Here is a 14404-nt window from a genome sequence, read left to right on the forward strand (position 1 = left end):
CAATTGCACTCTCGTGACAAGTCTTAGAATTTTTGGCATACTTATCTCGTTCGAGCTTCTTGTGCTTCCTTTCTTCCCATTATAATGGCTAGAAACTAGCCATTTCAGAGGCGCATAGATTAAAAGCTTTTCGAGATGAGCAATGTATGTAAACAATCACTTCGCTTCTCGCCTAGCGGCATTGCGGATACCGAAATTTCCCAACTGAAATATGAACTTCATTTTTTTTTCAAATAGCAAGTTATTCTTTTTGATTTACAAGTTTAAGTTCCGTTACTCTCTTGATCCATCCGTGCAGCTTCCTAAAACGCTTGGATGCCATGACATTTGAAGTCTTTGCATTCTAGAATTTTGGCGCCAAGTTTTCTGCTGTCCGAATTGGATTGATCTCCACAAACCGAAAGACCAAGGGCATCGAAATTCGGGAACCTTTGATGTCAAACGATACAAGATTTCGTCACAATACACAAATCTTCTAATTTTAAATGTTTTTTTGGTAGAAAGGGTGAAGATAAAAATACAAATCAAACAAATTGATTGAATTAATGGAAAAAATGAGATTTTCACCGTCTATGAAAAAATTTTTATTTATTTGTACTGAATTATTAATATATTGAATTAAAAATATGATTATTTCTTGGTAGCAAAAAATAATTTGTAAAAAAAAAAAAGAAGAAGAAGAAAAGAAAAACCAGAAGGTTCTCTAGCTTTCATGAGAGAACGTTCATCTTCTTCCATGTCAAGCGTCGCCCACCAACTCCACACAATCCATGTATAAAAGCCCCCCTCGAATTCCTCCACCATCAGACCATTCGAGCACTCTCTCTCTCTCTCTCTCTCTCTCTAGAAACGCAAATTCCAGACGAAGCTCGAAGGCAGGTGACGATCGATCCTCAGCTCTTCACCTGCTCTCTCGATCGCCTGAATGGTTTCCATTTCCGTTTTGTTGCGGTGGCGATTGATGAACGAATCGGACGCCTCGTTTTGAACGGCGCTCGCTCGCTCGCTTTGTGCTCTTGAGTTCGTCAGCTTTGTAGTAGTATCGTCTATGTGTTTCCAGTTTCCTTTGGTGAAAAGAATTTCGAGATGTCCGTCAACTTTTTCGCGTGCTGATGCCTGCCAGAACGAACGAGAAATGTTTAGGAATTTCATTAGCTATGTGAAGTTTCGCGTGTGGGGGTGACCGGTGGTTTTGTTTGGACTGTGTGGGCAGTCGTGCGTTGGTGTTCTTTATTCGTTTCTCTTGCGTGAATGGCGTGGAACTGTGCGGAGTATGTCTGTTTGATCGATATTCGGATGCTGAGCGGACGAACATGTCCCGTGGATAGATTAAAAGAGAAATTGGGTTGGTACGCTCTGTATTTCGTGTGGTAGTAGGGTGTTCTGCAAGGAGTATTTGGCTGACTTTGTATCGATGGATCGTCCTTTTCGCTAAGGGTTAATGGAGTTTTGCTTGTCTCCTCAATATGTGGGGATTGGGGGGGGGTTCTTTCCACCCAAACTTTTTGCTAAAATTTTCGGTTGTATTCAAGTCCTAGGGTTGACGTATATTCATGGTTAATTCGTGCTGTTGTTGTTCGCCGCCTTTAATCTGGAGAAGCATTTGCGCGTCAAATTGTCTAGAGCCAAGTGTCTGACATTTATGTACCATTTTGTTCTATTTTGGCCCAAAAAAAAGTCCTAGTGGGGATTCAGATTTTCGCTTGACTGTATTCTTGTCTGGATTGTTGCAAGAAATGAATGCTGGAGTCTGCCCAATGTCGTGAGTTGTGTGTTGTCAAAAATTATGTCTATTAGAAATTGCCCAAGTGTGAGAATTCAGGTTAAAAGAAGATTCATGCATTTCTATCAGATGAATTGTCTTCCTCTCTCTCTTACTCCCGCTAGTCTTCTGCTGTTCTTCTGTTTTCCACTTACATCCTGTTAGTTGTTCTTGGTGATAAAGCATTTTATTTTTTGGTCGACTCATAACATGATTTTGACTCGAGATATTGTTTTTCAAATTGTGTTCCTTGGACAAAACAATTGCACAAATAGTACTTCTTGTTGAACTTACATTCAAGAGCTTCATTGTTCTTGTTTCTACTCTTCTATTAGCTCCATCCTTCTAGGTCTACTTTGAAGACATGTGGTTTTTTATTTGTTTGTTTGTTCTAGGGGATTCCGCATCCTTGATAATGCAGAGGGAAAGACAGGGAAGGGAAGACTTCTTCAACCTGGGAGACCCTTTTAGCAGTTTCCGGGGGTTTGGCGGTTTTCCTAGCCTTTTTGGCAGAAGAGATCCATTTGACGATCCATTTTTCACACGTCCTTTTGGTAGCATGTTCAGTACTGGGGTGTTTGGCCCTGGCTATGCAATTGATGATACTCCATCTTCAAATACTTCTAAGGGTCTTGTCATTGAAGAACTGGACTCTGATGATGAAGGAGGTGTTGGAAAGAAAGAAGATACAAATCACGAGACAAATGGAAATGATATGTATCAAAGGCATAATGCATCAATTAGAGCACCGTCTGTTGAGCACCCAGATGATGATGCTCATGGTACAGGAATAATTTCTCTGCTCTATATGCACGGCTCTGTTCTGGGTTTTGGGAGACATGTTTGTTTGAGTTAATCACTATTTCCCGATAATATGGTTTGGTTTGCAGAGAACAGGAGCAATGTCATTTACAGTGGTGACCATAGCAGGGTGGGAGAGAAGCATAATCAGGGTCGAAGTTTCAGTGTACAGAGTTGCAAAGTCACCTATGGTGGTGTGGATGGCGCATACTACACTTCTACGAGAACTCACAGAACTGACAATGATGGGGTAATGAATGAATGCATTGTACCTGTGCTCTCCTAGTCTTACAGTTCTAACTTTGCATCATTCTTCCATGCATCAGGTTGTGCTTGAGGAAGGCAAAGAAGCAGATGCAACAACTGGTCAAGCAACACATAGGATATCCCGTGGTATTCTTGATAAGGTCTGCGCTCTGTCATCTTGCCACTACTTTGTTGAGAAAATTATGAAAGCCATTTTTTTGTTCTTTGCAATTTCAGTGTCTTTATGCTTGCTTAATTGATCATTTGCTGCTTATCGTCAACTATTCTCTGGTTTGAAGAACTAAAGAGGAACAGATTCACAATAGCTAGAAACTAGTTAGAGTGCTCTATAAAAGATAAGGATTATTCTTACTTGTTTCTCCTGTACGGCCTTATATTCTTGCCTGGGTACTCGTTCTTCCTTTGGTAACAGAAGCTGCAGAGGTAGACAGAGGCAGCATCAGATGGCAAAACATTATTACCACCTGTGATGATAGTAGTGCCAACCCCACTTAGGGGGAGAAGGCATAGGTGGAGTTGCGGCGGTGGTAATAGCAGTCTATGATGAGAAGTGTTTGATGTTATAGTTTTTGACATGATTTTCCATTCTCTGTTATAATTCCCGAGCTGTTAAGAGTGGAGTAAGAAAGTTGTTCTGTAGGAGGCTAACATTGAATTTTCTCTCTCTCATTCTTAGCAGTTTTGATTATACTACAGGGTCATTCGCTCACAAGGAAGCTTCGCTCAGATGGCAAGGTGGATACAGTGCAAACCTTGCACAACCTGAATGAAGGTAAGTGTGATTATCCTTTGGTACTTCGCCCTGATGAATACTTTCACTTGAATATTGTGATGTGATGGCTGTGAGCACAACTAATAGAAGGAATGTCTCAGATGAACTTACTGGTTTTGAAAAAGCATGGAAAAGTAGTGGTAGAGGGTCTTCACCTGGATGGAGCCATGATTATGATCTGCAGCAGAAAGCAGGTAAGCTTTAGTTGTCAGGAAACAATGGATTATCTTGAGAATCTCTAGATGGGCATTTTATGCAGGCTTTAGTTCAATTCCACAAAGTGTTGTAGTTTATGCTCTCTTTATCCTATGTCCATGAAGGTGTGTGTTTGCTCCCTGATGACAGGTCAGTAAGCACGTTTAATTGATCTAGTGACTATGAAGTAAAGATTTTTCTGGCAACTTTGTGGTGACAGTACAGATTAAGAACTTTGTTCCGCAATTTCCAGCATCCAGGGATATCTTTTCTTGGAGTCACTTTTAGGGGTTGCATTCAGTGATATTTTCTTCGGAATGGCTTAACGTATAATCTCGAATTGACTGGAGGTGTCACATGTCCCCTCTCAGTTGGGTTTCTGAAATGGCTCCTCGACTAGAGTACATTGATGACTGACCCAAGAAGTTCTCCTTACCCCATATGATGCCCCTCAGATTATCGTTAAGTAGATAATGGACAGAGCAGCTGTTACCCGAAGCACAGGATATTAGTTGATTTCTAGATTTACATTCTCAAAACAGGGGAACTTGTACATAAGTTATTTGGGTAGCATTATAGAAGTTGACCAACTCTTTACCATTTCTTCCCGTGTCTGCACACAGTCATCGTCTATTATTATTGGATTTGTCATCATAGGCAATCCTTGGGGCAACTTCTTTATGGCTGCTGGGTTTCTACATTTGGGAGATGATGATATGTTTTGACACCCAGGCTTACTTGTATCCTTCGATGCAAGATGGTGATGTCAATCGACCTTTTATCTGATCCCCTTTAGTTAAATGGACCTTCTCAGTCAGGAATTTAATTTCGAATAATTCGATGGGGTCACAGTGTCACGGTGACCGTACCGTATAAGGAGCCATAGGCATGGGTGTTTGTAATGTTCTTTCTATATTCACAGACTCATTCCGTTTTAATGCATGTGGGTTTCTGATGTAGGTCGTGGCAGTGATGCACAGAAAGGCAGCTCGAGCTCTGGAGGGTGGGCACTGCCATCTGTAGACCAGATAATGAGGCCCGTTGGAATGGGGGCCCATTATGCAGCAAGATCTGTGCCTTCTAATGAGAGGACTAAAAAGGTGGTTAGGATCAATATAGACTAGATTACGAGATCAATTTTTGTTTACTGTGAGATTTGTTGTGTCTGATCAATTGTATGTCGAAGTTTCAAAAACAAATTTAAAATCCTTGCGTGTGTTTGATCTCCTAAAGTAGGCAGGGGAGATTTGCTTCTCCACTGCCAGGCACTTTTCTGGTTTTGGAGGAAAATAGTGCAATTTTCCCTTGGCAGGTGTTTGTGTAATTTTTGGGGATCATGAAGGTGAGGAAATACTAAGTAGTGGTCCTGAATCTGGGGACGGCCTTTGAAGAGTCCAATGGAAACTTGGAAACCTACTTGTTTACCAGGTAGCCGGATGTTTAATCTGTTCAAAAATCTTGATCACTGGCTCCGTGTGCGGCCTACTGTCAGGCAAGCGTTTTGGCAAGAGTTGGTACTTCAGAGATCAGCAAGAAAAATTCTAACCGTCGCTTGGGCTTGAAGGACGGTGCTCTCCAGTCGAGAGCCTCGTAGGAAACATGTCGTCATGAACTTAGGTAGGTAGTTACTGTCATGATTGAACGAGTTTCCTTTTGTTTCTCTCTTTTAGCTCGTTTGGTATCTTCGGTTGATGGTCTATTTGCCGATTTTGGCTCCTTTTACCTTCTGCTAGACCTGCTCTTCGTTTTCGAAGTGGTCGACATGGATATCTCACAATGACTATAGTCAACTTGTTTTAACACAGTCATGTCCGCAATCAAATATGCAACACTTTTCTCCAGAAGAGTAGAAAGGAGTTCTGCTCTGAATCTTTAGCAAGAAAGTAATCACCTGGAGCGAGTTCGAAAACATATAGAAAACAAAGAACTAAGAAGGTATTGAGATTGAACTTACACGTGAACTTTAGAAACGAGGTTTAAGATCAACATGCATGAATGTGGATAACCCAAACAGTCTTTGTGGATAATTATTCGTCCGGCTTTCTACATAGAATCTTGCTTTCATGAATCGTACAGTTGAACAGAACAATCTTTAACTAAAAGCTTTAACATTTTGCTTAATTTGAAGAGATCTTGACCATTTAATTCTAACGTGAACTTTTTCCTCCTTAGACCGATGTTTTGAATGGAGTATTGTTAGTTCTCTTGATTTTGGAACTCTTACTCTTGAACCTGCGGCTCATATCTAGGGTGTGTTCAGACCATTCTTATGGGTCGACATAGCTACTCTCCTTACTGCATTAATTTCAAGAATTCATTCGAGTTCATCAATTAACGGAGCCAGCTTCATCTTGTCTAGATGTAGATAGCTAAGGCTTACAATATCTAAAAACATCAATGTCGCAATTTCCATCATATACAAAAATAGATCCATCATGTCAAAAAGGAATAAGAGCTCCATCTTTCAATTTGCATGTCTATTGCAGAAATAAGAGGCGGTCAATGTAGTGGCTGGCTTCCATTCAAGAATCAGGATCAAGACCAGGGCCATTTTGCGTCCCTCCAAACAAAACACCGGTCAATGTGACTTTTGCCAGATGAAGAATCCGAAACAGTTCGGTTAGGTGCTGAATCTTTCATTCCATCCAGATGAAATGCTTCACAACATCGAAGACCTCGATCGCGTTCTGCTGCTTCCTCTCTGTACCTGGGGTTTGTATTGCGGGGGTGCTGGATGAACGACACATTTTTCCACCAGAGCTTAAAAGCCTGAAAAAGGAGAGAGAGACACTGAATAGCAAATCGTGTGGCATAGCTCACAATCTTGGGGACATCAGGGATCAACTTACTGATGTCATCTAAAAACATGAGAGAAAACTACCCGAAGATCACATCATTAAATTCAGGTGACTTTGCAATTTCTGCTGTTCATCTACATTAGTCAGTTTTGACCTTCATTGACCACCTCGGCAGACTCAGCATCTCAAAGCGGTAACAAGACTCAGAGTCAATTGTATCCTCCACATATGTGCGGAACTAATTCCAACTGGCTAAACGTGAACCCTGTGACGGGCAAATTAGAATAGGTAAAGAGATGAAAGTGGAAGAGCCCAAATCCCAGTCAAGCAGCTCTATCCATCTTAATCAGTGGTGATGATCCAATTTTGTTTTCAAGGAAAAAGTTCCAAGGCATCCACCTTGTTTATTGTAGGAGGGAATAATCAGTTCAGTACCCCATTTAGGATATACTGGTTCGAAATTTCCAAGAGCAATCTTAAACAGTCGCAATCGTGTCCATGCTCCACTAGTCTTGTGGAACTAAGCTGGAGATTACCCTACTCAAGCCACCAACAACAAATGAACCATGAATGTTTAGTCTATTCATAGACTGAACCAGAGGTGGGTGGAACTATTGCATGTGGGATTTAAAACCATGATCGTGAGTTAAAACAGAACAACATAGAACTCAATCTAGTAAAATGAATTATCTAGGGGTCAAATCCTTTCAGTTTTGGCACAATGGTAAGTTGGTCAGAAAAAGGTCAAAGAAGCAAGCCTATGAGACTAAAGATAGAGCAAACAATGAGAATTTCATCTTTTATAACGTAGCTAAGAAATGCACTAGAAGCTGTTGTATGTAACTAATCTTTGTGAAACTCAATCAGAGTTCTGAAAGCCCATTTGGAAGCATTCCCAACCATCACAAACTCCTAGAGGAATGACCTTTCTCACGAAGTTGACCCCTGACTACTTTGTTGGGGTACTAAATCTATATGACATAGGGAAAATATTAGGTGCTCTTGGAGTGCCACCACAACTCTGAGCCACTCCATTAATTGACTGACACGTGTCATGTGGGCCCATGTTTCAGATTTTCCAGAATCTCCTTTTTTCACTCTTCTTTTCTTTTCCCTAAACACCCCTCAACTTTGTCTAAGCATTCCTCAACAAAACCTCCCGCTGAGTCCGGCTTCATCAGCCAGAGGAGGGGCTGCGTCAGCGGAGTGGGGGCGGGGCAAGCGACAAAAACGACGACTAGTCCGGTGGTTTTGCGCCTGTCTGAGGCCGACAGCGAGGGAGCCGCAGGCTGAGCTGCTGAGATCGCAGGCGGCGAGGACGTGGCAGTGGCGAGGAGGAGGTGGAGGCGGGGGGTCAAGGTCTGGTTGAGGGCATGCTTCAGCGTTCGAGATTGCCGCCCCTTGTTTTCTTTATACTGAGAAAAAAAAAAAGAGGGCAGCGAGAGAAACAGGAGGAGCTCAGTTTTGGGCGATTGACCAGAGAAAGGAAAAGGCAGAAGTCTGTTTTGTGGGTGGGAGGGTGAAATCGAGAGAAAAACAAAGAATGGGGAGAGAGTTCAAGAAGGGGAGCTCGGAAGCAGAGAGCTTGGTAGAGGGGGAGCTGGTTCAAAAAGAAAATATTTTGGGGACTTTGGGAAGTTTGCGCAAGCCTCTCACCTATCACCACCACCACCGGACTTGTCGTCGTTTGCCGTCGCTTGCCCCGCCTCACTCCGCAGACACAGCCGGACAGTCCGCCGACGCAGCCCCACCTCCATCCGGCTGAAGAAGCCTCGACTCGGCAGGAGATTTTATTGAGGATGTGTAGGGGAAGGTGAGGGGTGTTTAGGGAAGAGGAAAAGTGAGAGGAACAGGAGATTCTGAAACGTGGGCTCCACATGACAAGTATGGATCAATTAATGGAGTGGCTCAGAGTTGTGTTGGCACTACAAGAGCACCTAATATTTTCTCATATGACATATGGTCTCCCCTGACCAAAAGCATTATCATACCTAATTTTGTCGGGCATCTCTCACCTTAGTAACTTCACATGTAAGATATTTGATCTTCCATAGGTTTACCCACAACAAAGCTGACAACTGGAAAACAAAGGCCTAATTCAATCCTGGCATGACTTCAGGAATCAAAAATTAAAAAAGAAATACCCAAAATAATGGAAAATAAAGGGTTTTTACTGTCTAAGCTGATTAACAAAGCTACAGAAGACTGTAAAGATAGTCTCACTCACATGCCAGTATATCCATATTGCCACCTTATGAGGCATCAACCAGAAGAACGTTGCGTGATTCGACAGGGTTGATGAGGAAACTCTTTTGGCTTTCAGGGTAGCTGTGAAGTAGTTACCCAGCTTGGGATGCTGAACTGAAATGGCCACAAATAGATTGTCTTCGGGAGCATTTGCTTTTATACTCCAATTCCCAAGCATGTCCTGCAATTACTTTCAGCAGAATAAACTGTAATGAGTTATTCTTCCTAAAAGATTCGAAAGATAATAGAGAGACTCAATAAGAAACTACATGCTATTTTTCAATGAAAAGGTTTGTCTACTGTGCAGATTTCTGATACCTCTCGATAAGCTCCGGCTATGCTATGATAGAGAAACGAACTATTGCAACAACAATGAGGAGCAAAGTATTGCAGACACTTTGTTCAGGATTTAAATTGTATTGACTATTTTCAAGATTAAGTAAATGAGAACATTCATATGATGGGAGAGCAATCTGATTCATTATCAGAAGTTGGAAATCCTTAGGTAAATTTTGGCATGGGGGGGTCTTCCATAATGTTTTAAAATAATAATAGCTAACAAAGGGTGAGGTTATATATGGCAAGTCAGAAATTCAACAGGCCTCAAGCTGGAGTGCAAAACATCCATAAGTAGAGGTGCTCAAAACTTGTCTCATCTGCCATATTTTACTTGACATGGTAGTAGGGATGCACAGGATAGGCTTTGAAGACCACAATTTTATGAGAAGGGACATCATTTTTCACTCCCCAAGGGGCGTTGGATCTTCTCTCTTAGGCCATCCATCACTTGGACTATGTATTCTAATGTAATCAATTTCAAGTTCTACGCCATGCGCATACCACTTGAACTCTGACACTGTTCTCTAAGATGTTTTAGGCTTTTACTATATTGAATTGGAAATATAGGTACAAAACAATTTGATAGTTGATTCTGGCATGTTAAGATCCAATCATTAGTCACAGGAATAGAGGGAAAGTATCACTTGCCTCTTGTGAAAAAACAATTATTGCTGAATGAATCAAATACGCATCTACGTAATCAAGCCAACTTGTGATAGGATAACTGAGAGTGCAATATTCATGTACTAAATAATGATGTCAATGTAATCAGGCAAACGTAATAAATATCAGAATTATTGGACAGCAAAGGACAAAAAGAGCAAAGGCAAAGTAAGAACTTTTAAGTCCTGGTGGAACGGATGCTCTAATTTGTTATTTATGCAAAGTGTCTAGTTGATGGTGTTATTTAAGCATATACGGATAAGGCACTCCATTAATACAATGAAAATGGATGGATTGCCCAAACCTTCTAAAATAATCTATTTGTTATGTGAAGAACTAACGACAGAGGAGAGAGAACTAAGTGAGCCAACAGAATTGTACATACCATGAATGGACTGACATGCAGAGGCTTCGCAACCAAATCAGAATTTGGACTGAAAACAAACAAGACCCTCTCACCCCATGGTGTATTAGTTACCTACGCCAACAAAAGTTCATCAACTAACTGCAAATGCTACAGTAAATGTACATCTTCACAAAAAACACAAGATGTCAAATCATAATATAATTGCCATTTGACATAGAAAATAGTTTTATCATTGGGTGCTTGAAGTCGACGGCTGTAACAACAATCGCACAAACACCAAGCAAGAAAGCTACTTCAGATGTATTTACACAAGAATACAAGGAGAATTTAGGGGATAAGATGGTCGGCAATATGTTCCTGTGCTTTACTATATAACATGTAATAAAGAGTGGAGGCACTACATACGGCATTTCCATACAAGATCCTTACAACCCTGCATTATGCAGATTGCATACTGACAATACTTTGTTTTGAATCTATAGTGTCACCTATTTATGCTTTAAGAACAGGCACTAATTATGTGCTGATCACTATTAATCAATCCCAATGAGCCAAAAGACTAGATGGAGTCCTCATTAGCAGATTACCCAGTATCCACAACTATATAATCCATATGATATATGTTAGGCTGGCTGGTATACATTCCGGAACAATTGTGTCTCTAGTTCCAATGCTGAAGGTACTGTAATACTTATAAAATAAAGCAGACCAACAGCGCCTTTACATAAACCAATTTCCCTGGATGCTCATAGCACTAACTGCAGCCAGCAACCTAGGTCTTAAATTTTGCACATTTCCATAGGACCAAAGGGTATCAATGGGTTTGAATCAAACTTCAGTGTTGTTGCTACAGGTCAAAAGGGGCTCTCCAGATTTTGAGGAAAACAGGTTTGTGAGCATTTTGAACAATCCAAAGTAGGTGTCCCTATAATACACACAAACCTTTTAAGCAAATGAACTGGAAGCCTTGTCATACCTCGGCAATGCACTTCTGCAAATGTTGAGTGGCACCTTTTATATCATAGCAATAGTACAAGCTCAATGGGTTCTGTTCGTAGCCCACACTAGGAGGAATTGTTAAGAGAAATCTGCAACAGTGAAATGAATACATTAGTTTCCAGAACACTGCACCTTAATAACTAGAGCTTAGGAAAAGATAAATTGAACCAAACAAGAAGAGAAAAGACCGCAGAATACACACATAAAAAATATAGCAAACCAAGGAATTAAATCATGGTTGTTGTTGCTGTGAAGCGGGTGTTGCGGACGTTACATAATGGGTCACTGTCAGGCCATGATCTTTTTTTTTTTTTTTAAGTTGCACAATGTGTCCATTTTTTATGTCACAAATGCAAGACTCTAACCTAATTACTACTTTCTTTAACTCTCCTATTTCAATATTAGATTGTCTAAAATATAAGAAAAACTTGCTTTTGATTTTCAGAAAGAGGATTTATAGCGATCAGGTTTCATACTAAGTAATGATATGTACCGTTCAAACAACTAATCAGAAAAGTCAAAAAGAAAAGTATCGCCAGCGACGTGATACGGGTGGCACTTGCTTTTTTTTTTTTTGGGCGGGGGTTGGGAACTTGGGACTTCCATTTGAATACAAGAAAATCTTAAGCAAGCCCAAACGAAGCCGAAGAGTGTATTATTTTCAAGGGAATTGGCCAATTGCTCAACCCTTTGCTCGTTCCATCTTTGAACAACAGCAACTTTCATCTTCATCTTCAGTCTCTCTTTCTCTCTCTCTAGAAGTCAGAACCAGACATTTGTTTCTTTAAAAGAGAAGATCTTGCTTGCTTGAATGCTGGAAGCCTGGAATTGAGGTATAATTTCGCAACCACACTCTTGAAATTACTTCATAAAGCACAGCATAACAAAATTAAACTACACAAGAAAAGAACAGAAATCATTACATGGGTCCATTTGTATCAGCGAAATGTCGAGCTTCGTCTGCGGATAGGTGGCCAGGCGGCGCGTGGGGCGCGCGGTCGAGGTCGATGAGCGCGTATCTCACGGCGTACTGGAACGAGTGTCGGACGGGGCGGCGGCGCTCGTGCCAGACGGTGCCCTCGTAGAGAGCGGCCGACTCGCACGCCGCCGCCGCCGGCACGTGAGCCGTACAGCCACCTGAGGAGGGCGTGGACGGGCAGGAGGAGGGAGAGAGCGAGCGATGTGAAGCACGTAGAGACGATCGAGCACAACAGATAGAGAGCCTCCATCACTGATCTGATCCTTGTGGCGGGGTCAACGCCATGTTGTTGCTGTTTCCTTAGCTTTTTGTCGCGTCCTCCACCGTTGGATTGACAGTTGGTCCAATCACGCCCGTCCTTTTTTTTTCACTTCGCAAAGTCCACCGCTTAATCGAGACCGTTCTTCGACCAAAAAAAAAAAAAAAAATTCCAGACCGCTCAATTCCAACAGCAAAACCATCTACACTAAAGAAAATTCCAAATAAGAGTACGAACTTCCTCTATTTTCTTAAATAAGAGTCCCAAGTGAATTTTTATTTTAAATAAGTACCCGAAATGAAGTGGTATAGTATATTTCAAATAAGGGTTTGAATTGATCATAGAGTTTCAAAAAAAGAAAATTGACCTAAAAGGCATTTTAGTCATTTCTTATTTTTATTTGTTGTTTTATTTTTTTCTCTTTTTTTTCCATTTTCTCTTTTCTAAAAATAAAAAATAAAATAAAAATGGAAAACAGCCACACAGGACCCCTCCTACCTATGGCTGCTAACCCACCGCTAGTGAGTGGTTGGCAAGGTCAAAGAAGGCCAAGAAACCTATCCACTAGAGGCAAGGGCCTCTAGCCCTTGCTAAAATCGAGAGAGAGTTTATCCCTCTCCCAAATTCGAGGTCGAGGCGGGGCAACCCCTACCCTAATCAAGGCGGGGTCGACAACCCTCCCTTGTCGAGAGAGGGCCGGCAACCCTCTCCTTGATTTGGGAGAGGGCCCTCTCCCTCACTTCTCGGCGAGGGTTTGGGCCTCGCCTCACCGAGGCGATGGTGGGCCTCGTCGAGGGTCACCCCCCCCTCCCCTGACTGTGGGGTGGCGACTACAAGTGGGAGGGGCAACCCTCCCGCCTCTATATATTTGTCTTTTTAAAAAAAAAATTGTTGATTTTTAAAGAAAAAGAAAAAAAAAACTCTAATAAAAAAGAAAAAAAATTAAATAAAAAAAGACGAAAATGTCCTTAAAATCAAGTCATTTTTTGAGATTTTCTGGCTACTTCGAGTTTTTATTTGAATCAATGTTCACTTCAAATCCTTATTTGGGAAAATGATTGCACTTCGTGCCTTTATTTGAAACAAAGTTGACTTGCGGCCTTTATTTGAGAAAATAAGAGGACTTCAAACCCTTCTTTGTAATTTGCCCTTAGCACTATGATAGACTTGGAGGTGTCAAAATGGAACTGAAAATTGTGAATCTAACTAAACTAAATTGAAATTTTGCACATTTTTTATTTTCAATTCGGGTAATTGAAAAATAGCCATTTTTTTCCTATTCGGTTATTTCGACTCAATTAATCAAATCGCACTGAAAATCTTTAAAATAACCTCTTTTTTTTTCCTTTTTCTTTGTCAAAGGTTCTATTCTTGTTTAATTTTTCGAGAAAATCGAATCGAATCGAACCGAACCTTTAACATGCAAGCCCGAACTAAACCGAACCAAATCTCATCTTACACCGAATATGAATTGTACCACAAGTTCAGTTAGGTCCGGTTATACTTAGTTCGATTTTTTTTTTTTTCTTTTCTTTTTTTTTTTTTTTTTTTTGGGACTAAGGGCCTTGAGGCCTAAGGGAGGGCTTTGCAACCCTCAGCCCTATAAAAAAAAAAAAGGAAAAAGGCAAAAAAAAAAAAGTTTCTTTTGGAGATTTTTTTTGGTTAACCAAATTGAACCAAAACAACCGAATTGCAAAAAAAAAATGCTAAAGTTTTTTTTACCAATTACTTAAATCGAAAATCGAACCAAATCAAAATGTACTAAATTTTTAGTTCGGTTAGCAGTTCAAGGCGGTTTTCGGTTTGATTTTGGCAACCCCCTAACCGGATCCGCCGTAGACGAGGGAGGGCGGGGACCACGACATCCTTGCCCGGGCCCTCGTGGCATCGGTGAGGGCTTCACAGCCCTTTGGCCCTCAACCCAAAAAAAAAAACAAAAAAAAAGAAAAGAAAAAA

The 14404-nt window shown here is 41.0% G+C and overlaps 2 protein-coding genes and 1 non-coding gene across 3 annotated transcripts; 2 read left to right on the top strand and 1 right to left on the bottom strand.

The window, feature by feature from the left end:
- Window positions 1–745: 745 nt before the first annotated feature.
- LOC115756381 lies at window positions 746–4985 on the top strand. Its single transcript, XM_030696121.2, has 7 exons — window positions 746–879; window positions 2158–2544; window positions 2653–2813; window positions 2890–2970; window positions 3527–3602; window positions 3704–3796; window positions 4758–4985. Exons 1-7 carry the CDS (start codon window positions 771–773, stop codon window positions 4919–4921), a joined length of 1071 nt encoding a protein of 356 aa, XP_030551981.2. The 5' UTR covers window positions 746–770; the 3' UTR covers window positions 4922–4985.
- Window positions 4502–4586, top strand: LOC115756402. The gene has a single exon (XR_004017226.1). It is a non-coding gene; the product is annotated as a small nucleolar RNA U31b (small nucleolar RNA).
- Window positions 4986–6181: 1196 nt separating the features above from the next.
- LOC115756371 lies at window positions 6182–12455 on the bottom strand. The gene is given in 6 exon segments (XM_030696104.2): window positions 6182–6566; window positions 8823–9023; window positions 10230–10322; window positions 11188–11299; window positions 12134–12321; window positions 12323–12455. Coding segments are annotated over 6 exon segments (945 nt in total). The 5' UTR covers window positions 12440–12455; the 3' UTR covers window positions 6182–6332.
- Between the last annotated feature and the right edge of the window lie 1949 nt (window positions 12456–14404).

The sequence above is a fragment of the Rhodamnia argentea genome, chromosome 3 (assembly GCF_020921035.1).
Source record: "Rhodamnia argentea isolate NSW1041297 chromosome 3, ASM2092103v1, whole genome shotgun sequence".
Taxonomy (NCBI): Eukaryota; Viridiplantae; Streptophyta; class Magnoliopsida; order Myrtales; family Myrtaceae; genus Rhodamnia; species Rhodamnia argentea.

What these genes read in the sequence shown, in the direction of transcription:
- LOC115756381 (XM_030696121.2), top strand. Translation starts at nt 771, where the DNA reads ATGTATAAAAGCCCCCCTCGAATTCCTCCACCATCAGACCATTCGAGC. An exon ending in CCCGTGGTATTCTTGATAAG is followed by an intron (nt 2,971 to 3,526) that starts GTCTGCGCTCTG and finishes ATTATACTACAG; the next exon opens with GGTCATTCGCTCACAAGGAA. An exon ending in CTTGCACAACCTGAATGAAG is followed by an intron (nt 3,603 to 3,703) that starts GTAAGTGTGATT and finishes GGAATGTCTCAG; the next exon opens with ATGAACTTACTGGTTTTGAA.